General features: G+C 38.4%; 1 protein-coding gene across 2 annotated transcripts in view; it reads right to left on the reverse strand.

Moving 5' to 3' along the window:
* LOC126278016 (sister chromatid cohesion protein PDS5 homolog B-B) overlaps positions 1-24,957 on the reverse strand; it is a 192,439-nt gene that overhangs the window by 122,335 nt on the left and 45,147 nt on the right. For both annotated transcript variants that reach the window (XM_049977727.1, XM_049977726.1), the window contains exons 8-10: positions 22,771-22,922; positions 14,093-14,239; positions 313-550 (exon numbers count right to left, since the gene is read on the reverse strand). In XM_049977727.1, the coding sequence (XP_049833684.1) occupies positions 313-550; positions 14,093-14,239; positions 22,771-22,922 (537 nt within the window). The remainder of the gene's footprint in view (positions 1-312; positions 551-14,092; positions 14,240-22,770; positions 22,923-24,957) is intronic.

Here is a 24,957-nt window from a genome sequence, read left to right on the forward strand (position 1 = left end):
TGAAATTACAGTGTTTGCCTGATTAAATTCGGGTCTTAACTAAAAACAGATCCCACTCATGTTGTATCCCTTCAACAGCAATATACCTCAAACCATTTCTGCAGCACACTGCATAAGTCCTTACTTTTTGTTAAAATTATTTTCAATTTGCATGTCTTATTTCATATAACACTTTACATATAAGACATAAAATATCAACTGAACAATGGCTTATCTCCCGAAGGTAGTCAGAACCAATTAGCTTTTCAAATCAAATAAAATCTGATAAAAAAACTACAATTCTACAGTTTATTTGGATACAATTTTATTTACCGTGGTGTCTGCACATTCCTTGCAGCTGATATCAGGACGGACAATGTTCTCCATGGCTGCAAGTAGTGCACCATCTCTAAGCAAATCAGAAGAGAATTTCGTGAGGAACTCTTGTGCCTTGACAGGCTCTGGAAGATACCGTGACAGCACAGCCACTTTAGTGACTATTTCACGATCGCGCTCCATCGACTGCGGCCGCCTGTGAAGTTCCAACCATTCTGCGACACTTCTTCGGACACTGTCAACAATATTGAATTCATCAGCATCTTTTAGATCAAATGTAAAAACTAAATGAATACATCATTTAAGAATGATATCCGTATATTGGTGTGAAAACTGGACTGCTCATGAAAATAATTATTGATAGTTCATTCCTCATCCTGAATGCCACAATAAAACAGTGGAAAGAAACTGATATAACAACTCTACATCACCAAATACAGCAATGCATTTTCTCCAAATAAGGCCCCTTGAGCTTTGAGTCAATAGGAAATATTAAATTATTTAATTTCTAGTTGATTTTAATAATTTTGCACATATGGTACGCACTTATGTTAGAAGCAACTGCAAAGTTCTTCCTACTTTGCAGTTACACTACCATAGCTGACCATACCCAAAATCCGTGCTTCCTTTGTTTGCAAATCCTATGGCCTGTTCAGTGATAACTACATTTTATGCTTGTGCTTTACAGCTCATACACCATCATATTAAATGGCAATAGGCAAATAAGGTCACTGGATATAATATACAATTGTCTTTATCTTCGCACAGCTGAATAAAATATGCCAGAACCTGAAAAATTATTTCCTTCTTTCTTTTTTGCATCAGAATCTTTAAAATATATTCTTACTGATTTCTAAATATATTCACAAGTGCTTGTGCTTGCTGGAAGAAGTTTAATTTTAAATAATAATTTTAATAACTATGCATCAAATATGAAAGCACAGTTATAACAGATCATCAGCTAACTGTATAATTGTATTCTTGTACAAATGACCTGTAGTTTTATGGTATATTTTTATCTTATTTAATCCTAGAGTCGATTTAACATGTTTTAGTAACTTTCAACAATAAATGCAAGAAGCAACACTAGCTCTTTCTTGGCTTTCGTTTGTTTTTTCACCATACACATCTATGGTCACTAACTCTTTGATTTGCTTACAAATAATTCATGATCATCTATAAGTGTGCATTCAAATCTGGCACTTCACACCTTGAATATGGATATCCATTTATTCTTTTGCTGTTTAGCAGTTCTGATAAGAGCCATTAGCCATACTGATATGACATGATATAATTCATAAGTGAACTTTTGTAGGTATTACGTTACTTCTTGTACGACTGATTGAACTATATGCATTTCTGGTTGTTTCATGCATTGTTTACTGTACATGAACACTGAAATGATGGCTATTAACTAAAAGCAGCAGTGATAATCGAGGACTTACAGTCAGTTGCATTTCATGGATTTCATAAAATATAGCATTTCAGTCCATTATTGTATCACTTCCCTGGGGAATTTATGTCTATTTCATTCCTTTACACTACTCAGAAATCGATCAGCTTGTCTTTGAATTAACTGACATCTCCGTCATTTTTTCTGTATTATAAAATGCAGGTACTTGAAACAATTAATCTTTTTCAGTTGCTGCCCGCCCATTGTCGTCATACTTTCTAAGGGCCCGTCAGTCATTCTTCTTTTACCCACCAGCTTACTCTTCTTTACATTAAATTTTAAAATATCCACTTGCATAACTTCTTCCTGAACATCTAACTGCTTCCATAATTCATCTCATTGTCCCCACACACAACAAATCAGTAAAAAACATTTTTTGGGATAATATTTATCAAAACACAAACAATTATATATGCTACATTTCTCAATGTTCTGTGACAGCTTGTACATTTATCTACAAATTACATCGCCATAGACATGCCAGCGACTTTTGTCTGATAACTGTTAGGAATAAGATAACTTCAAGCCCACTGCTTTGGAGAAGGTTCACTGGACATGGGCATTCTGTTCTGAAGACAATTCATCTCTGGACAGGTCAATGTGATGGTGGTGTTCGCAATTATGTGTTAGTTGTTAAGTATCTGACATTCTGTGGTAACATCCAGTATGATCGTCAGTGAAAAGGGACCCCGTTCGTAATTGCAATGCTGTTGTGATGATCAAGGGTTGTCCAGTTAAGGAATCTTTTAGAACATTCTCGTATTTACCAAACGACATCGCTACCAAATCATCACTGTCTGCATGAGAACAACCACATAGAGAGCCTTTAGACTCTACAGCTTCGACAGTCATAAATAGTTTCTAATTACATATCAGTTGTAAATTATTATCTTTTCTTAGTCATTGTCACCTCGGATACGGTACCATTTCCTAGTAAAGAGCAAAACTAGAGAGAGAGAGAGAGAGAGAGAGAGAGAGAGAGAGAGAGAGAGAGAGATTTTTACTGAATTTCAATTGCATAAATAATCAAATGTTATGGGCATACTCTGTGTCCTGGGTACTGCTTGGTGTGCAGTATTTCAGCACTGACAAGAGAACCTCCCCATCACACCCCCTCAGATTTAGTTATAAGTTGGCACAGTGGATAGGCCTTGAAGAACTGAACACAGATCAATCAAGAAAACAGGAAGAAGTTATGTGGAACTATGAAAAAGTAAGCAAAATATACAAACTGAGTAGTCCATGTGCAACATAGGCAACATTAAGGATAATGTGAGCCCAGGAGCGCCGTGGTCTTGGGGTTAGCGTGAGCAGCTGCGGAACGAGAGGTCCTTGGTTCAAGTCTTCCCTCGATTGAAAAGTTTATTTTCTTTATTTTTGCAAAGTTATGATCTGTCCGCTCGTTCATTGATGTCTCTGTTCACTGTAATAAGTTTAGTGTCTGTTTTGCAACCGCACTGCAAAACCGTGCGATTTATAGACGAAAGAACGTGCCTCTCCAATGGGAATCGAAAACATTTGATCGCAAGGTCATAGGTCAACCGATTCCTCAGAAGAAAAACACGTCTGATATATTCTGTACGACACCGGTGATGGCATGTGCGTCACATGACTGGAATATGTTGTCGACCCACCTAACTTGTATACTTGAAGAATGGGTAAAAAGTTTCTTCTACCTTGCCCGATTTAAGTTTTCTTGTGGATGTGATAATCACTCCCAAAAAAAGTGATGAAAACATAAGAGTTTGTTACACAAACTGCAACAAATGAACAGTCGCACAGTTTTCCCTGTGCTCTGTCAAAACAGGTTTTTAACGTTTTCAAATTTTTCCTTGTGTAGACCGTCAAAACCTGCACATGTCCAAGAAAATCTGAACATTTCCTGGAATTGTGGAAAGCGAAGTTGATTATATAAAAAATTACACTTTTCACTCGAGGGAAGACTTGAACAAAGGACCTCTCAATCCACAGCTCCTCACGCTAACCACGGGCCCACGGCACTCCTGGCCTAAGATTATCTTTGATGTTACCTATCTTGCACATGGACTACTCAGTTTGTATATTTTGCTTATTTTTTTCATAGTTCCACACAACTTCTTCCTGTTTTCTCGATTGATGTGTGTTCAGTTTTTCAAGGCCTATCCACTGTGCCAACTTATAACTAAATCTGAGGGGGGTGCGATGGGGAGGTTGCCTTGTGAGTAGGCTTTTGTTACTGAAAATGTATAAAATGTAATTCATTGAGTGATCTGACATTTTTTGTAATGCCAAGATTTTACTTGTAGTGACAATTTTTGTGTGTCAATATTCTCATTCAGTAATAAAGAGTACAGCTTGTCAGTACACAATTATTTCGAAAGTTACTAGTTAATGTGTGTGGATGCAACTTCAGGATTTTAATACCAGTAAGGGATATTTTGTTATAACTGCACATGGCACAAATTGTGAAATTTGTAGTGCACTCACAAGTTCGAATATCAAGACTAACACCGAATCCCAAGCTCAAGCACAGCTAGGGTAGTGGGCACACTGCAAGCATCCCATGTCCTCTAAAGGACAACCCTCACATGTTAAAAATCACTTTACTAATGCACTGAGCTGCAGTTTTTGTGGGTTTCTTATTATGCTAGCGAAACCCTGTCCAATAAATATGTCAAAGATTTTGGCCAATACTGAGATCAACAAGCTTTTCTATGAACCATTTGAAGACTCTAGTGCAGAAGGAGACTTTTTGAAAGCATATACAGTAATACTGCTTCTGAATCAGACTCAGGAATGAATACATTATTCCACTGCTCCATCATTCTACGCCATTTTGCTTGAGAAATCTGCTAAGTGAGTTAAATTTTCATAACGTTTTGAGGTGGGATTCCACCTCCAACAATGCTAACGTATTTCCTATTAATCAAGGTAGTGCCTCAAATGTAGTACCATCTTTGGAGGCACCACATGAGAAAAGATGTACTAGTCTCAAAAAATCTGCTGATGCATAATTAGGATGGAGCCCCATCATTTCCTGAATTTAAGGAAGGAAAAACGCGAGGAAGAAGTGGACGGCAGCAGTGGTCCTTTTAATATGTATATGTATTTGTATTTTTTCATTTTTTTCTAAAACAATGAAAGCACGCCAAGGTAGAAACTAAAAAGTAAAATCCATTGCAAATAAAATGAGAAGATCAAACAACATGAAACCTACCAACATTGGAAGCATGTGGATTGTGGTCGTGTATGTTCTTTGCTGTTATACTGCATATACGTCTAGTAAAGGAAAATAGACTGTGAGATTGAAATAGTCTACAAATAGCTTTGTGTGTGCACCATTTCCAGGCTAGGATTCTTCACTATTCCTCTCATCTGAACATAAATGACAATGTCTTATCCATTCCAAGAAATGATGATGGTCATGACCCCGTGCACAATATCAGACCTTTCCTGAATCATTAGCTTTCACAGAATCATTTTCACATGAGGAAAAACCCTACCACCATTGATGAAGGTAGGTGTGTGTGTGTGTTTGTGTTTGTGTGTGTGTGTGTGTGTGTGTGTGTGTGTAACCAGGGGAAGAGTTGTTTTCTGTGTCTATATAAAAAACAAACCTAACAAATATGGTATCGTACTGTTAACCTTGTGTGATTCAAAGTCAGGAATGTTTTGTGTGCTGAAGTTTATGCAGGAAAAAGGTGGGAAGGCAATTCAGTCACTGCCCCTTTTTTAGAGACTTTTTTCTGGATACCTCAATGAGGGATATTCCATTTACATGGACAGATATCACAATTCACCAGCTGTTATTGACTTTCTATGGAAATGTGCATGCCTAATCATAAAGGACTTCCTAAACAAAATGTATTCAACAAAAAGCTAAAGAAAGGTGACTATATATTTATAAGGAGGATACATCCGTTGCGCCTTAAGTGGGGGAGGGGGGGGGGGGGGGGGAGCACAAGAGAGAGACTGTGTGTGGTGTGTGTCAAGTCTTCGCAAGATGAAAAAACAGAAGCACAGGGATCACTAAGAACATAAAACCTCATGCCATTCTGGACTACAAACTCAACACTACTGGTGCAAACAGGAATGATCAACTCATACCTTACTACCTTTCAAAAGACTCCGAATGGAATGGTGTACTGAAAAACATGAAATAATCAGGACAAAGGCTTCCATTTGGCAAATCATTTTCTGCAATTGGATGAGGAATTTGCAAAGAAAAGGGGTATATATCAACATACTGCTATTCCCCAAAATGTGTGCAGCAACATACTTCTAGGAATGCATTTTGCTGACAGAATTCCTTTCACAGAAAAGAAGATGCATACCACCATTGTGCAAAGTTTGCACAGAAAAGGCAAAACTGTCCAGTGTAATGTCTTCAAGGAAAAAACGATATGGTGCTACCCTGTCTGTAAAGTTCTACTGTGCATGCCAGACTGTTTCAAACTGTACCACAGAAAGACAAACTATTGTTAATTGTAGTAATACGAATCTACACAGATTATTTCACTAAATACGTATTGAACTTTAAATAAAATTTATGTGCTAAATTTGTAATAAATATGCTTTATTTTGTAATTAGACGAAATAAGAACCTTCCTAAATGTAAAAAGAAGTATCCATTTTTGTACATAAGTTCATAAGACTGAAATGGTGGGTGCTTAAGGAGATGCCAAATTGCCCATGTGATAATATGGGGTGTTAAGTTCAGTAACCTACTAGTTGAGAAAATGTAATGTGTCCTTAATGCAGTGGCAACTGGATTATTATTGAAACATGCACACTCTGCTGGATTATTATTCAAATGCCGTAATACAAAATTGGGGTGGGCACCTGAAACCAAACTGTCACCTAACATGACCTGAATGACTAACATTGTTTTATTAATGAATTACAAGTTTAGCATCATCAGAAAATTTAGGGCTATACATATTCATCGCCTCTAAAGTTTATTTCAGAAACAATGCCTTGTTTCTGATTGAATCAATCACACTATCACAGCATCTAGTGATTTACCAATTGGAGCAAAAGGTAGTATATTGCACATAGGTACTGTAAAACTGTTGTCTCAAGCCAAGCCCATTTCAGTAGACACACATTACCACTTAGAAGTGGTTGGAAGAAATTGCAAAATGATAGATATGCATAATCAGAATCAGAATCTTTATTTGCCTTTCAGTATTTTCATACAATTGTCTTCAAAGTTTACACGGGAGTCAAGTTGTATACAAAAATCAATTATATGCATGGTCACATAAAATAACTAGCTTATTTACAAAGTAAAAGATATTCTTAATTACTTAGCAAAACCACGTATCATAATTATTACTTTCCAGAAATTCTTGAACTGAACAGAATTCATTGTACTTTGACAAAGTTTGTGTAATACGCTCATACACATTTAGTGGTCTGTAGGATGCGAGGATGGTAACTTGTTCGAAATTCTGGACTACAGCCAAGTCTTTACGCAAATCAATCCACTGACTGTGTCTGGTTCTGTGTACACACATTATGACATCTCATGACAAATTTTCCCCGATTTTTCTCTAGCATGCATTAAACATTTATATATGTACAGGCTAGGCACTGTCACTATCATGCGACATTTAAAGAAATTTCTGCAGGATTTTTGAGAGGTAATTCTAACACATACCTGATTGCTTTCTTCTGAAAAGACATACAGCTCCTGTGGAATTACCAAAAGCAATATTCCATACTGCACATGGGAATGGAAGAAATCGAAGTATGAGTGGAGTGACACCTGTCTCCCGATACTGTTCTTCAATTTATACAATAAAATAGTATATGAGCTGGTTTAATGTGTAAACAATTTGTGTATCCTTCCCAAAAGTTTCCAGTCTATGATCAGTGTAAGAAATTACACTGTTTTGATTTTATTATATTGAGATTACAAATTATTTCTTCTGTTTTTGTCCCCTTAATGCCAACTGCTAGTCTTCTTCGTCATTTCTCTGTTGTTATCTAGTAAAACTTGTAAATTATCACCTGCAGTTATTATTGTCACATCATCAGCATATAGCTCATTCTTTCACCGTATATAATTTGAAAAGTCAGTAATGAACACATGGAATCGGGAAAGGCATAAAGCCACCAACTACCACTGACACTAGCAAAACCCATACGACGACGACAACCCTGTAGAATAATGTGAAAAGACGAGGAGGAGGAGGAGGAGGAGGAGGAGGAGGAGGAGGAGGAAGAAGAAGAAAATTACTGTACAAAAAACAGGAAAGGTCCAAAAATCTTTGTTCTTCCTCTTTTTAATGGGAGTATTGCTGATATCTGCTTATACAAGCTGTTACCTATTGCCTAAATAATATTTGGATAAACAGAATGATTTTTTCTGCAATGCTATAGTAATCTAACTTTTTAAACACTATGTCATGAGGCACTGAGTCAAATGCTTTGGTTAAATCAATGTTTTCCATACACAGGCAGTGTTCTTTCATACCCTTCCTTACAAACATTATTCACCAAAACTTCAATTGTGTGTAGAGTTGATAGCTGCAACCAATGGGACAACTGCTCATCTGAAATTTTGTTGCTTTCGATACAGCTACACATCTGGTTAGGTGTCCAATTTTCTATTATCTTGGATATGATTGCTACCATTAAAATTGGTCTGCAATTGTTCGGAAGTTGCATTGCCAATGTTTCAAGCAATTTGAGAAAGTTTCTTCATCTATTACTAAGACAGTGAGAGAAGTGTTATTTCAATTTTTCTTGCTACACACTTTATGATGCATTACAGAGTCCAAAACAGTCTCCTATTTTGGAATTGGTTAGTTTGCTTATCAATTTATAAATATATTTAAAGTGATTAGAGTCCAAGTAAATTTCTCACTTCTTCTCTGTTTTCCATGTGTGAATAAGTTTTTGCATGTGTGAGCAAGGCTTCTGCATCTAAGCCAGAACTTTAGGGCATGGCTGGCACTATTTACAAAATATTTTTAAAAACCAAGAATTAATAGCACTTATGTTAAGTACTGATGACTGAAAGTTTCAGTAACTATGCAAGCTATTTACCACTTAGGACATGCTTTATTAAAGAGAGAATTTGTAATAAGAGAATCTATGCTTAAATCTATGCTTAAGCTGGCAACAATAACCTGTAACCAACAAGACTGACATTCAGCAACAGAAAAAGAATAAAGTTGTGTTAAGTGAAGCCAAGATCTGTTTCATGTTTACTCTAACATAACTGTTCCTTTCTCATATTAAATCACTCTGCAGTACATAATGGATTCTGCAACAATAACAACACTCCAGCTATGTGGAATAAGCAAACTAATAAGAAATTAATCAGAGAAGGAAAGTTGCTACTCACCATATAGCGGAGATGCTGAGTCATGATAGGCACAATAAAAAGCTTAACACAAAAAAGCTTAACACAATAATAGCTTTCGGCCATTAAGCCTTTGACAGCAATAAACACACACACACACACACACACACACACACACACACACACACACGTCTGCAGTCTCCAGTCTCAGAGAGCTGAAATTACGCTGCGAGCAGCAGCACCAGTACATGATGGGAGTGGCGACCGGGTGGGGGTAAGGAGGCGGCTGGGGTGGGGAGGGGGATGGATAGTATGGATAGTATGGTGGGAATGGCAGACAGTGAATTGTTGCAGTTTAGACGGAGGGCAGGAGAGAAGGTGCGGATGGAGGGGGGGAGGGGGGGGGGGGGTAAGTAGCAGAAAGGAGAGAAATAAAAATTAAAAGACTGGGTTCGGCGGTGAAATTACAGCTGTGTAGTGCTGGAATGGGAACAGGGAGGGGGCTGGATGGGTGAGGACAGTGACTAATGAAGGTTGGGGCCAGGAGGGTTACAGGAACGTAGGATGTATTGCAGGGAAATTTCCCACCAGTGCAATTCAGAAAAGCTGGTGTTGGTGGGAAGGATCCATATGGCACAGGCTGTGAAGCAGCCATTGAGATGAGGGGTATCATGTTTGGCAGCATGTTCAGCAACAGGGTGGTCCACTTTTTTTTTGGCCACAGTTTGTCGGTTTTCATGCCTACATAGAATGCAGCACAGTGGTTGCAGCTTAGCTTGTAAATCACATGACTTAATACATTTACTGCAAAAGAACTGTAGCACACATGTGCATGTACATCAAATATCTTGGAAATATAAGTAGAAAAAAGTGCTCACCCACAAAAATCATCATCAAAGCTGAAGGATGAAATACCTGAAGCCACCATATAAGAATCTGAATCCTCATACAATAAGTTATCCTATGTACCATCCAGTTCATTATTGATTTCACCCTTCTTAAACGATTTAATCACTGTTTCGATTTTTCTAGTGTCCCATGAAGCTTTGAAACACTCACAAACTTGAGAAATGCATGGTCTCTTACTCCTTCCTCACAGTGTAGTTTCAAAATCTGTAGACTGCATCCATCTGTTCCACTCCTCCTCTGTACGTCCTTTGAATGGTCTGTTGACACATACATCTAATGGTTGAAGTAAACTCGTTAGCCCTTCTGGAATTACAGCTAACAGAGTCTTCAATTCATTCAGCAAATTTTTAAAGTCTGTGACAAAGATGCCATACTATCGGGGCATGTTTCTTCAGTAGGCCTCCAGGTCACCTACACCAAATTTTATCCATCTACAATCTCATTCCTCCTCCACCCATCTGGTCTCTATTATAAATGTGGACAAATTCTCCTTTCAGCAATTATTCCTTAGGAAGCACCTTTCTTTTAAAAATCAAAAGTGGCTGCAATTTTGCCCCATCAGCACAGTAGGATAAAACGACTGTGTAATGAGTCTTTTTGTGCCCCAAAGTTTTAACAAACATGATTTCCCTTGCATTAATGATAAAGTAACAAAAGTAATAAAATTCCAAATTTGTTCTTTGTACTCAGTTGGCATCTTCTGTGATATTTTTGTATTGTTCTGCATATAAAACTGATACCTATTTATTAATCTCAAAAATATTTTAATATCATTATGTTGATCCAGTAAAGTCAGCAACCCCTTAGTTAGTGTATAAAGGCAGCAGAGGATAAAGTAGGTAAAAAGATGAGGGCTGCTAGAAATCCTTGGGTAACAGAAGAAATATTGAATTTAATTGATGAAAGGAGAAAATATAAAAATGCAGTAAATGAAGCAGGCAAAAACGAATACAAACGTCTCAAAAATGACATCAACACGCCGAAGTGCAAAATGGCTAAGCAGGGATGGCTAGAGGACAAATGTAAGGATGTAGAAGCTTATCTCACTAGGAGTAAGATAGATACTGCTTACAGGAAAATTAAAGAGAACCACGTGTATGAATATCAAGACCTCAGATGGAAACCCAGTTCTAAGCAAAGAAGGGAAGGCAGAAAGATGGAAGGAGTATATAGAAGCTTTATACAAGGGTGATGTACACGAGGACAATATTATGGAAATTGAAGAGGATGTAGATGGAGACGAAATGGGAGATATGATACTGTGTGAAGAGTTTGACAGAGCACTGAAAGACCTGAGTCGAAACAAGGCCCTCGGAGTAGACAACATTCCATTAGAACTACTGACGGCCTTGGGAGAGCCAGTCATGACTTCAAGAATATAATAATTCCAATCCCAAAGAAAGCAGGTGTTGACAGATGTGAAAATTACCAAACTATCAGTTTAATAAGTCACAGCTGCAAACCACTAACGCGAATTCTTTACAGACGAATGGAAAAACTGGTAGAAGCCGACCTCGGGGATGATCAATTTGGATTCCGTAGAAATGTTGGAACACGTGAGGCAATACTGACCCTACGACTTACCTTGGAAGCTAGATTAAGGAAGGGCAAACCTACGTTTCTAGCATTTGTAGACTTAGAGAAAGCTTTTGACAATGTTGACTGTAAACTCTCTTTCAAATTCTAAAGGTGGCAGGGGTAAAATATAGGGAGCGAAAGGCTATTTACAATTTGTACAGAAACCAGATGGAAGTCATAAGAGTTGAGGAGCATGAAAGGGAAGCAGTGGTTGGGAAAGGAGTGAGACAGGTTTGTAGCCTCTCCCCGATGTTATTCAATCTGTATATTGAGCAAGCAGTAAAGGAAACAAAAGAAAAATTTGGAGTAGGTATTAAAATTCAGGGAGAAGAAGTAAAAACTTTGAGGTTCGCCGATGACATTGTAATTCTGTCAGAGACGGCAAAGGACTTGGAAGAGCAGTTGAACGGAATGGACAGTGTCTTGAAAGGAGGATATAAGATGAACATCAACAAAAGCAAAACGAGGATAATGGAATGTAGTCGAATTAAATCGGGTGATGCTGAGGGAATTAGATTAGGAAATCAGACACTTAAAGTAGTAAAGGAGGTTTGCTATTTAGGAAGTAAAATAACTGATGATGGTCGAAGTACAGAGGATATAAAATGTAGGCTGGCAATGGCAAGGAAAGCGTTTCTGAAGAAGAGAAATTTGTTAACATCCAATATAGATTTATGTATCAGGAAGTCATTTCTGAAAGTATTTGTATAGAGTGTAGCCATGTATGGAAGTGAAACATGGACGATAACTAGTTCGGACAAGAAGAGAATAGAAGCTTTCGAAATGTGGTGCTACAGAAGAATGCTGAAGATAAGGTGGATAGATCACGTAACTAATGAGGAGATATTGAATAGGATTGGGGAGAAGAGAAGTTTGTGGCACAACTTGACTAGAAGAAGGGATCGGTTGGTAGGACATGTTTTGAGGCATCAAGGGATCACAAATTTAGCATTGGAGGACAGCGTGGAGGGTAAAAATCATAAAGGGAGACCAAGAGATGAATACACTAAGCAGATTCAGAAGGATGTAGGTTGCAGTAGGTACTGGGAGATGAAGAAGCTTGCACAGGATAGAGTAGCATGGAGAGCTGCATCAAACCAGTCTCAGGACTGAAGACAACAACAACTGTTTTCACTTGATGAATGATCATTTTTGTAGCAACTAAAATTCTGCCCTATCTGTTCTCCAAAATCCAAGTACCGAGTCCTGCTTCAAGTTCTGGCCATTTAACAGATTCACTTTGCAGATTATGTCAACTCCCCTTTTAATATCTTCCTGAGTCTGCCAAGTTATCTTTTTCAGTTGGTGGCAGCCCAAAATGCCTTTCTTTAGCCCTGTTTCCAAGTTCTGAGTTCTGTAGCTTACGCAATCACTTGTAAATAGTGTAGCAACATTGTTTTCCAGCCATAGTTTGCAAATAAAACCAATATACGTAGGTACAACTGAAGTGGATCTCCACACTAAACAATAACTGAAGTTTGAAAAAACTATATAATTACCGTTAACGACAACACATGTGCATCCACTGATCTCTACACAACTGAAATGCTCAAATTTCAAAAGGAAATTAACAACGAACTGCTGCAAGTCAAAACATAGAAATTTTAGAGAAATGGACCAACCCTCACTTGCTACCTGTGGATGAATCCAGTTTTTGGGCCTATTTTCAAAGAGAAAAAAAGTGCATTTTATACACTGACAAATGAGGTAGATTTTCTGTAGTTCACGAAGACACTTAGCATTCAGTCACTTTGCTTACTTCAGGAATTAATAAATCTGACACTGATTTTTATTACTCTTTTTTGAGTGTTAATTGCAGAATTCCACTACGTACCAAAGGTGCACAAATGCCTCATTATCATGAATTTTATTCATTAATTAAGATGATGATATATTGCTTTGTGAGTCTTTGCTACTGTGAATTTTTCAAATTCTTATTTTGCACTTGTTGATGCATTCTGGTAGCATTATTTACGTAAATTCTCATTTTATCTTATGTCAATGGAGTGTGTTTCTGGGGGGGGGGGGGGGGGGGTAAGAGAGAGAGACAGAGACAGAGACAGAGAGACAGAGAGAGAGAGAGAGAGAGAGAGAGAGAGAGAGAGAGAGAGAGAGCATAATTTGATGCAAACAGAGTGGTTCAAAATTCAAACAAAAACGAACATTTGAACTGCTTTTCAAGTTTTACCAAATTGCTTCATCCATATTGAGAGTATTAGCCTTTTCTTAAAATTAGTTTACCAAATACAGGTGCACATCATTCAAGTTCTCTCTTTTTCTATTGCTTTGCCAGATTACTACCATGCCAACCACTACAAGTAATTTTCATGAATTAGACTAAAAATAAAGCAGTACACACTATGAAAACGTGAATAGAAAAAATGAAAGAAAACATGACTAATACATATAGCAGGTGTCTCTTCTGAAATCTCAAAAAGAACAGAACACATTCTGAATTTGTGATGAAAATTTCCCATCAACATGGAGCAGTTGTATTTCAACTAGAAAGGCAGAACTAAATTTTGATAAAATAAATTACTCACGCCAGTTGATGTTTTTCCAGTTCAATAAATGCCTTTGTAGCATGATCGTCTACTGTTCCCAGAAGATGATAAAGTTTTTTCATCCTTTCTTCAGTAGGTAACTGAAATGGCACTAAACAAGTATTGAGCAATCTCTCCACAAGCAATCTGCAAATCCCAAAACACTTATCAGCAACAGGCTATGCCATACATCCAATAAACATAACTGTACAACTAACAAAGAGCACATTCCAAAATGTTGTACACAACTGCAGTTGTCAATCCCATCCCGAACACTACCATGCAGAAGAAGACAGTACAATAACAGTTAAGAACCACATCAGACATCAGTGACCGACACTGAACTTACCATTCAGGCCATGTCACTCATCAGTGACTGACTGTAAAATATAACATGAAACTTAAAAAATTACATTGTTTTAAGTAATTACTTAAAATTTATTTAACAATTTGTTAATTTTTATTCATTATAGGATCATGTAATTAATATACTTAAATATTCCTGGCCAAAAAAATTTAATGCAATTTACTGAAACACGGTAAACATAAAAACATTTGTCCTTCACAATATCATGACATGTGGAAACTTGCTTAGTAAATTTTCTGACCATTTCTTGAACAAACTGTGCCATATTTTCTTTGTAGCATAGGTTATAAAACCTTCACACTGTAGAGACTTTTCCAGGTTTTTCTTTTCGAGTTTGGGTCATATGTGCGATAGCGGCACACGGAATGTTTTTGCTCTGGCAATTCATGATGTGTACAGCTACTTTCTTCCAAAAGTCAGTTACAATGACAGTCTTGTTGGTGAAGTGTTTATACAAAATGGAAGCATTCATAAGTTGCACTATTCAGTAAGATCTCAAATGCTAGTTTTATAAACCATTTCATAGATCTGCTTCGTAAATTACCATAAGCTTCATTTGACCATATAGCAGAGATGATGAGTCACAGATAGGCACAACAAAGAGTGTCAGAAATAGAGCTTACGGCCAACAGGGCCTTCGTCAGAGATAGAACATACCTACACATACTAAAGCAAACGCAATTCACACACACAACCGCACACTCTAGCTGCTGAGGCAACACATATGCCTCAACAGCCAGAGACTGCAGTCATGTGTGCGCGCACCTATCTGCGACTTGGCACCTCCGCTATCTGGTGAGTAGCAACTATCCTTATAATACTGTTACATGCCTCATTTGGTCGGGTAAGTTAAGAGCCACATTTCCTGTGTGAAAGTTGACTACAATCAGTGATTTCATGTTGTTTTCTGATCAGCTTCAACATTCGCCATTTCCAATGAATGCTTATTTGACAGAAGCAGGATGTCCCACTTACTCTGTTATTTTAAAACATTTATTCATTTTTCCTTCTTCTTTGTGATAATTTCTCCCCACTTTCAATTTTTTGATACTGCTTGTTGTAGGTTTTCTTGTCAGTCTGAACATAGTGGTCCCACTAAATGAATAAGTTGAGTGATTAACTTGTCTTCCAATTCTAAATTTTTATACCAATTGTCAATGTACAGAATGTGTCTCTTATCTCTTTGTGGACACATTAAAATATTTGTGGGCATAGTTTTTCTTTTACCATAGCTTTCCCTATATATACACAAAGTGCTTTTGCATAACCAGATCCCACAGCATCTCTTAAATATTTTAATTCCATATTTGTGGTGCTTTTCTGTTACATAGTGTCTAAATATAATGCAACCACAAAAGGGAATCAAAAATTCATTAATACATGTATCTTCTGTTTGAATGCAATATTTTTTTTTACATTTATTTCTGAAGTGTCTATATGCGGTGGTATTTTGGAGAGACGATTGGGACCATTACTCTCTGTATTATCTGCAAAATGTATCACTCTCAATAATACTTCAAATTGCTTCTGGACATGGTTTTCTGGAAATGTTTGAATATATGTAAGATCTTAAGACCAATATAAATTAATGGGTGTAGTACCATCCATAGTATTAACTCAAAGAAATAATTGTCACTTTTCATTTGCCCAAGTGCTGCAAATACCCATCTTCTATTTGCTGTCATGCAAGCAAGTTTGTTTGTTCAGCAAATTCCTTGAAAAATTTATTTGGTGCAAATAGTTTATATCAGATTTCTGTTGCTACATGTGACCTAATATTCAAATTTTCTATTCTAAACCCAGAATAATAGGTGAAAGGTAAAAACTTCGGTTGATCACCTCTCCGATCAGGTCTTTCTTCAACTTTCTTCTCCTCTCCCTTCAATGACAAAACTATACCACTCTGCGCCTTTTCCTTTTTAGCATAAACCCCTTCACTACTATCACTTTCACATTCTTCAACTGACATTTTCAGTTTCAAGGCTAAAGACACATGCTTATTGACAGATGTTTTGCACTGGACCAAGAACTACAGAGAACAGAACAAACATAAATGCCAATCTACATGTTTGTGTTGCTTTGTCATAACCCAAACAGATCCCTGGTCATAAGCAGGTCTCAATGAAATCTTACCTCACAGACCAAATGATAAGCAAGACAAAACAGACCTAGTGTGTAATGTTTTTAATTAAAGTCTACAAGCATTTCATTCTAAACATAATTATCTTCTACTACAATGAGAAACATTGGCCAAATGTGTTTACAAACCTGCATCGAATAAGTGTCAATCTCAGAAGTGCATTAGCCACTGCTATACCACAATACTAGTGCACTTTTAAGCAGCAACTTGGCCTGATGGAGATTTTCTTAAAACTTAGTGTGGCAGTCAATGTGATTAAAAAATTACACACACTCAACCTGAACATTAATTAATGCACAAATTAGAATAAAAGGTGCCAGACAGCAAAAACTTCGTAAGGACATATGCCCTATTCCAAATGATTTCCGAGACAGAATGTTATGCTGCTCGCCCAGAGCCTCTGCACATTCTCTAATGAAGCCAGCAGTGACCATGATTTGACTAAGCAGTTCATCTTGTGTATTCGCTTTTTGTTTGTACAACCCAATGTCATCCAATCTAATAAATAAAACTCTAATGGTATAAGATCTGGAGATCTTGGTGACCAGTTAATTGCACTGACATGACCAATCCAGCAATAAAAGTGTGATTGATATGTTCTCACAAATGTCCAGTAAAGTGTGGAGGGGCTCTGTCACGCTGGGAGTACATTGCAGTCCACATGGCCAAAGGAATGTCCTCAAGGTCTGCAACCAATGATTTTTCCGAAAGATGGAAGTCATATCCCACCATTCTCCCTGATAAAATGACTGGAACAATCAATGTGTTACCAATCATGCCACACCTAACACTGATCAAAAAATGAACTTTGAAATTACATAGTTTTTACTGCAGTGTGTATATTTTCCTGCAACCAGCAATGATTATTGTGTGTGTTGGTGATTCAATTCTGTGTACACATGGCTTCATCAGTGAATACTCTTACTGGAAGCAGATGACGTCTGTAATTTAACAAGTGACAAAATTCAAGTCAGGTGCTGCTGTCAACAACGGGAATATTACGGGCACACCTTGTGTGAAATCGGTTGGAATAGTGAATATGTTCACATGAAGTTTTTTGCTTTAAATGAACATTCCTCTCAATACTTGATATTCCTCCAGGGACACACTATATATTCTAGCATCTTACAATATGTGTTACATATTCAGTATCCAGGTAAGTCAAAGCTGATAAGTATACATCTTTATATGCTTCAGAAAATTCATGCAGAGCAAAGCAGTGTATAATGACACCGAAACAGAAGTTTGATATTTGTCTCCTTCATCCTCAGTACAGGACAGTCTCTCTTACAATGGAATCTGAGTGACTCAACCTTTTTTTGACCCTCCCAACACATCCCTCTCTTCTCAGATGAATGAACCCTTAGTTCCTAAAGCTACGCAGTGAATCCCCTTACTTATATTGTGTATTGGCAGTACTACACATTTTGCTTCCTGGAGAGCAATCCAGTCTCATAATTTATTAGCTTACTCATAAAAGGTTTTTACTTTTATCACAGCACAATTTTCCCCACAAATTGTCTCAATTGCTGCACCTTCTTAACACACCATGTTTATGACATAGTATCAGCATTTTTTAGTGTGTTAACCATGCATAAAAACCAACACTTTTAAACTACAGCATATGATGGCAAGTGCACCCAAAAACAAAATCTACAGCAATTGTAATGAATACGTAACGGTAACACGCCACACAAAGAGACAAAGAAAGATATAAAACGGGTGGCTTGATAAGTTTGGTAAAAAAAAAAAGTTTGTTTTTTAAATAACTCACTTCTCAATAGTCTCCTTTGAAGGATAGACATTTGGTCCAGCAATCATGTAGCTTTTTCATCTAATCAGAAAAATACGTTCCGTCAAACTCTGCAAAAAACTTGTTGACTGCAACTACGAGGGCTATCCACAAAGTACATTATGTTTTGGAATTAAAAATAAATAAAGTATTGGAATTTTTTTATTATATACAGATGAAAGCCACACTTTAATACTACTTTTCTGCATAGTTGCCAGTTAAATTAAGGCACTTATCGTAGTGATGGACGAGCTTGGAAATTCCTTCGTCGTAAAATTCGGCCGCCTGTGCCTTCAACCATGCGGTTACCTCTTCTTGAAGCTGTGCGTCGTCATCAAAACGTTGCATAGCCAACCACTTCTTCATTCCTGGGAGTAAGTGGAAGTCGCTCGATGCCAGGTTGGGACTGTACAGCGGATGAGGAAACAATTCCCACTTAAAAGATTTGAGGACTTCACGAGTGGCATTTGCCGTGTGGGCCTGGGCGTTGTCATGAATCAGCAAGATCTTTGAGCCCAACTTTCCCCTGCGCTTGTTTTGTATTGCTCTTCTGAGGTTGTGCAGAGTTTGGCAATACCTTTGAGAGTTTATTGTAGTGCCTCTTTCCAGGAAATCCACAAAAATAGTATTTCTACCGGGTTACTGATTAACCACGTGGTTGAAAGCGCAAGCGGCCGAATTTTACGACAAAGGAATTTCCAAGCTCTTCCATCGCTACGATAAGTGCCTTAATTTAAATGGCAACTATGTAGAAAAGTAGTATTTAAGTGTGGCTTTCATCTGTATATAATAAAAAATATTTCCAATACTTTATTTATTTTTAATTCCAAAATGTAATGTACTTTGTGGATGGCCCTCGTACAACGTCCTAATCTGATGAAAATTTCTTCCCAGCAAACCAAAGTTTCAAGTTACGGAACAGGAAGAAGTCATCTAAGGCTAGGTCTGCTGAATGGAGTGGATGAGGACTCAATTCAAAGCCCAATTTATGCACTTCTGCCATTGTTATCACCGATGTGTGGAATGGTGCATTATCCTGGTGAAAGAGAATGTTTTTGCTTGCCAGCAAACGGAAGTGTCAAACGATCCAATAATGAAACATCCAATTATAGTTCTGCCTCTTTCCAAGAAATCTACACGGATTATTCCTTGCTAAACCTAAAAAACAGAGGCCATCACCTTACTGGCTGATAAAATGGTTTTTGCCTTCTTCAGTGCACTTTCACCAGCCTTGGTCCATTATTCTGACTGGCGTTTTGATTCCAGTGTGTAATGATGGATCCATGTTTCATCAACAGTCACAAATCAGCTCAAAATGTCTTGGAGGTTGTGATTAAACAATTCTAGACATTCTGCCAAGATGCTGAGCCACATGTGCTTTTAGTTAACTATGAGCAATTGCGAGACCCACCTTGCACACAGCTTTTTCATAGCAAATTCTCCATGCAGGATATTATGCACTCACTCAGTCAAGATACCTACAGCCTGAGCAATCTCATGAATTTTTATCTGGCAGTCATGCATTAGCATGTCACTTTGTCATCGGTTTTCTTTGTGCTGACCTCAACTAGATGGCCAGTGTGTCTTCGATTCTTGTCCAACAACATTTAAATTAATCAAAAAATAAATGGTCTCCAATGATGGTGCATGAACTTCATCCAATTCTGTTTTGATTTGTGCATCAGTCCAACCGTTCAAATGAAAATGTTTAGTTACAGCCTGAATCTTGTTTTTCTCTATTTTCAATTGCAGTTGGCACACTGATCAATTCAGGCGGCTCTCAACAATGAACTGGAGACCATACATTGGTGAAATTCTTTATTCAATCCTTGGAATAAGAAAGCTTACCAACCATGGATGTGCAACGAAAATGGCCCATTCTTTCATAGAAATTTACCAGACTTATTAAACCACTCTCGTATACTTTACGAATGAAGTCTGTCATGTATCAGTAAGTTTTGTTTTTATTTTCATATGTATTTCAGAGTGACAGCTCCAATATCAGTTTCATGTTTCAAATGACACTTTCTGCCTTGATCTGAGGAAGCAGTTACAACTGTGTACTGCAAGAATTTGCTTACTCTAGGACCCTGGTAAAATTCCTCTAAGTTGTTTGGTTTTCTTTATACATATATCTTCAAATGAACTGAAGATAGAAAATATTGGAAACAAACATGTTTAAAGATATTTGTCTGAGTACACCTTTTTTTTAAATATCTTTCACTAGACCAAACACAGAAATTAAACATTTATTAATTGCAGTTCAAAACACTTTATTTTTTTCAGCTCATCTACATCTACATGACTACTCTGCAATTCACATTTAAGTGCTTGGCAGAGGGTTCATCGAACCACAATCATACTATCTCTCTACTATTCCACTCCCGAACAGCGAGCGGGAAAAACGAACACCTAAACCTTTCTGTTAGAGCTCTGATTTCTCTTATTTTATTTTGATGATGATTCCTACCTATGTAGGTTGGGCTCAACAAAATATTTTCGCATTCGGAAGAGAAAGTTGGTGACTGAAATTTCGTAAAAAGGTCTCGCCGCGACGAAAAACGTCTATACTGTAATGACTTCCATCCCAACTCGTGTATCATATCTGCCACACTCTCTCCCCTATAACGTGATAATACAAAACGAGCTGCCCTTTTTTGCACCCTCTCGATGTCCTCCGTCAATCCCACCTGGTAAGGATCCCACACCGCGCAGCAATATTCTAACAGAGGACGAACGAGTGTAGTGTAAGCTGTCTCTTTAGTGGACTTGTTGCATCTTCTAAGTGTCCTGCCAATGAAACGCAACCTTTGGCTCGCCTTCCCGACAATATTATCTATGTGGTCCTTCCAACTGAAGTTGTTCGTAATTTTAACACCCAGGTACTTAGTTGAATTGACAGCCTTGAGAATTGTACTATTTATCGAGTAATCGAATTCCAACGGATTTCTTTTGGAACTCATGTGGATCATCTCACACTTTTCGTTATTTAGCGTCAACTGCCACCTGACACACCATACAGCAATCTTTTCTAAATCGCTTTGCAACTGATACTGGTCTTCGGATGACCTTACTAGACGATAAATTACAGCATCATCTGTGAACAGTCTAAGAGAACTGCTCAGATTGTCACCCAGGTCATTTATATAGATCAGGAACAGTAGAGGTCCCAGGACGCTTCCCTGGGGAACACCTGATATCACTTCAGTTTTACTCGATGATTTGCCATCTATTACTACGAACTGCGACCTTCCTGACAGGAAATCACGAATCCAGTCGCACAACTGAGACGATACCCCATAGCTCCGCAGCTTGATTAAAAGTCGCTTGTGAGGAACGGTGTCAAAAGCTTTCTGGAAATCTAGAAATACGGAATCAACTTGAGATCCCCTGTCGATAGCGGCCATTACTTCGTGCGAATAAAGAGCGAGCTGCGTTCCACAAGAGCGATGTTTTCTGAAGCCATGCTGACTACGTGTCAATAGATCGTTCTCTTCGAGGTGATTCATAATGTTTGAATACAGTATATGCTCCAAAACCCTACTGCAAACCGACGTCAATGATATAGGTCTGTAGTTAAATGGATTACTCCTACTACCCTTCTTGAACACTGGTGCGACCTGCGCAATTTTCCAATCTGTAGGTACAGATCTATCGGTGAGCGAGCAGTTGTATATGAGTGCTAAGTAGGGAGCTATAGTATCAGCGTAATCTGAAAGGAACCTAATCGGTATACAATCTGGACCTGAAGACTTGCCCGTATCAAGTGATTTGAGTTGCTTCGCAACCCCTAAGGTATCTACTTCTAAGAGACTCATGCAAGCAGATGTTCGTGTTTCAAATTCTGGAATATTCCATTCGTCTTCCCTGGTGAAGGAATTTCGGAAAACTGCGTTCAATAACTCCGCTTTAGCGGCACAGTCGTCGATAACAGTACCATCGGCACTGCGCAGCGAAGGTATTGACTGCGTCTTGCCGCTTGTGTACTTTACATACGACCAGAATTTCTTCGGATTTTCTACCAAATTTTGAGACAATGTTTCGTTGTGGAACCTATTAAAGGCATCTCGCATCGAAGTACGTGCCAAATTTCGCTCAGTGAATAAACAAATAATATATGATAAATTACAAGACATGATTGCTGGTTAGTACTTAGCTTCAGGAAATGAAATGTGTAGCATTCCTACACGGCACTTACAAAAGTGACATACCATCATAATCTTTGCAACTAAAAGTCTTTCCTTAGGGTAGAGAGATGAACAGGTTGGGAAAAGTTCAAAAGGAAGAGTCAATTGCTTGGTGCCCTGGATGAGCTGGACCCACCTGCACCTGCTGTAAGGACGATTGAATTTTCTTCTGACACCATTTAATTTACTCACCTATCTTCCATTCCACACATGTAATAACCATGAAGGATTTTATCTTTGATCCAAGTTACTGCCTTTTTAGTAGCTTGAGGAACATCAGCATCATTTAGGTGCTTTCTATAAATCAAGGCTAGACCCGACATTGCCTCCTTGCGAATTTTGAACTGGAAAGAAAAGTAACAATCTCTAAATTCAAGTCGTGCCACTACTTTCCACTTCACCCCTTACGCCGAACTTTTAATTCACTCATTCATCATGAAAAACACACACACACACACACACACACACACACACACACACACACACACACACACACACAAGAAAGCATTATTAATGATCAATGCATGCACAAATTTACTGTGGAAAATATGCTCTCTCATCATAATTACGAGAAGAATAAAGGTAATATAGGAATTATGATGGTAATTAATTATGTTGAGAAAATTGACAAAAAATGACTATCTCTGATTTTGTTTATTTCTATGTTTTTATGTAAAATCAAATAATGGAAAATCCAGTATGGAATAATGACAATATTATGAAAAGAAAAGACTGCTTCTCACCATATAGCAGAGAGGTGAGAAACAGACAGGTACAACAAAAAGACTACTAAACACACAAGTTTTCGGTCAGAAGGCCTCCTTCTGAAATAAACACACACACACACACACACACACACACACACACACACACACTCGCTCTCTCTCTCTCCCCACACAAATGACCTTTGTCTCTGGCTGCAAAGCCAGACTGTTAAGCAACTGTGTTTGGTGGGAGTAGCAGTCTGGTTGCTGGGAGACAGGAGGAAGCTGGGGCGAGGAGGGGGAGGGAGAACATGTTACAGGTGGGGGGGATGGGGAAGTGGGAGTTAGTGGGAGCATAGAGGGACAAGGTGGAAAGAGGTTATGGCAGCTAGGCGCAGTCAGGAGGTTAGACGGAGGGCAAGAGGGGTGGAATAGGAAAGAAGTAAAAAGACTATGGGTGTGCTTGTGGAACAGAAGGCTGTGGAGTGGGAACAGAGAAGGGATAAATGGGTGTACGACAATGACTAATGAAGGCTGAGGCCAGGACAGACAAGACATGAAGCAGTCATTACAATGTAGAACATTGTGAAGAACAGTACACTAAGCAACTGGGTAGTCCAGCCGTTTCCTGGCCAGTTTTGCAGTGGCCATTCATGTTGAGACAGCTTGTTGGCTGTCATGCCCGTGTAAATGAAGCACACTGGTTGCAGTTCAGCTTGTAGATCACGACTGGTTTCACAGGTAGCCCTGTCTTTGATGAGATAGGTGATGCTTCTGACCAGAGAGGAGTTAGGTCTCGCATTTAGGTCTACTACAGGGATATGAGCTGTAAGTTAAAGAGTTCGGAGCATGTGCTGTGTACGGATGGGTGACGATTTTGGGTAGGTTCGATGGACAATGGAATATTACTGTGACAGTGGTGGGAAGGATTGTGGGTAAGACATTCCTCATTTCAGAGCACAGCGAGAGGTAGTCAAAAACGTGGTGGAGAACATAATTCAGTTGCTCCAGTCCTGGGTAATACTGAGACACGATGGAAATGGTCCTATGTGGCCAGCTGGTGGGAATTTGGGAGGTGATAGGTGTCTGGAGAGATAAGGCATGGGAGACCTGTTTCTGTACATGATTCCGACAGTAATTAACTCCATCTATCTCAGGCCTCCCCCCCACCCCCATCAATGGACCTTGCCATTGGTGGGGAGGCTAGTGTGCCTCAACGATAGAGGTAGCAGTACCGTAGGTGCAACCACAACGGAGGGGTTTCTGTTGAGAGGCCAGACAAACGTATGGTTCCTGAAGAGGGAGCAGCAGCCTTTTCAGTAGTTGCAGGGGCAACAGTCTGGATGATTGACTGATCTGGCCCAGTAACCCTAACCACAACGGCCTTGCTGTTTTGGTACTGCGAACAGCTGAAAGCAAGGGGAAACTACAGCCGTAATTTTTCCCAAGGCCATGCAGCTTTACTGTATGATTAAATGATGATGGCGTCCTCTTGGGTAAAATATTACGCCTACTATAGTAGTACAAGTTTATATGCCAACTAGCTCTGCAGATGATGAAGAAATTGATGAAATGTATGATGAGATAAAAGAAATTATTCAGGTAGTGAAGGGAGTAGAAAATTTAATAGTCATGGGTGACTGGAATTTGACAGGAGGAAAAGATAGCAAAGGAA

The sequence above is a fragment of the Schistocerca gregaria genome, chromosome 6, assembly GCF_023897955.1.
Source record: "Schistocerca gregaria isolate iqSchGreg1 chromosome 6, iqSchGreg1.2, whole genome shotgun sequence".
NCBI classification, from domain to species: domain Eukaryota; kingdom Metazoa; phylum Arthropoda; class Insecta; order Orthoptera; family Acrididae; genus Schistocerca; species Schistocerca gregaria.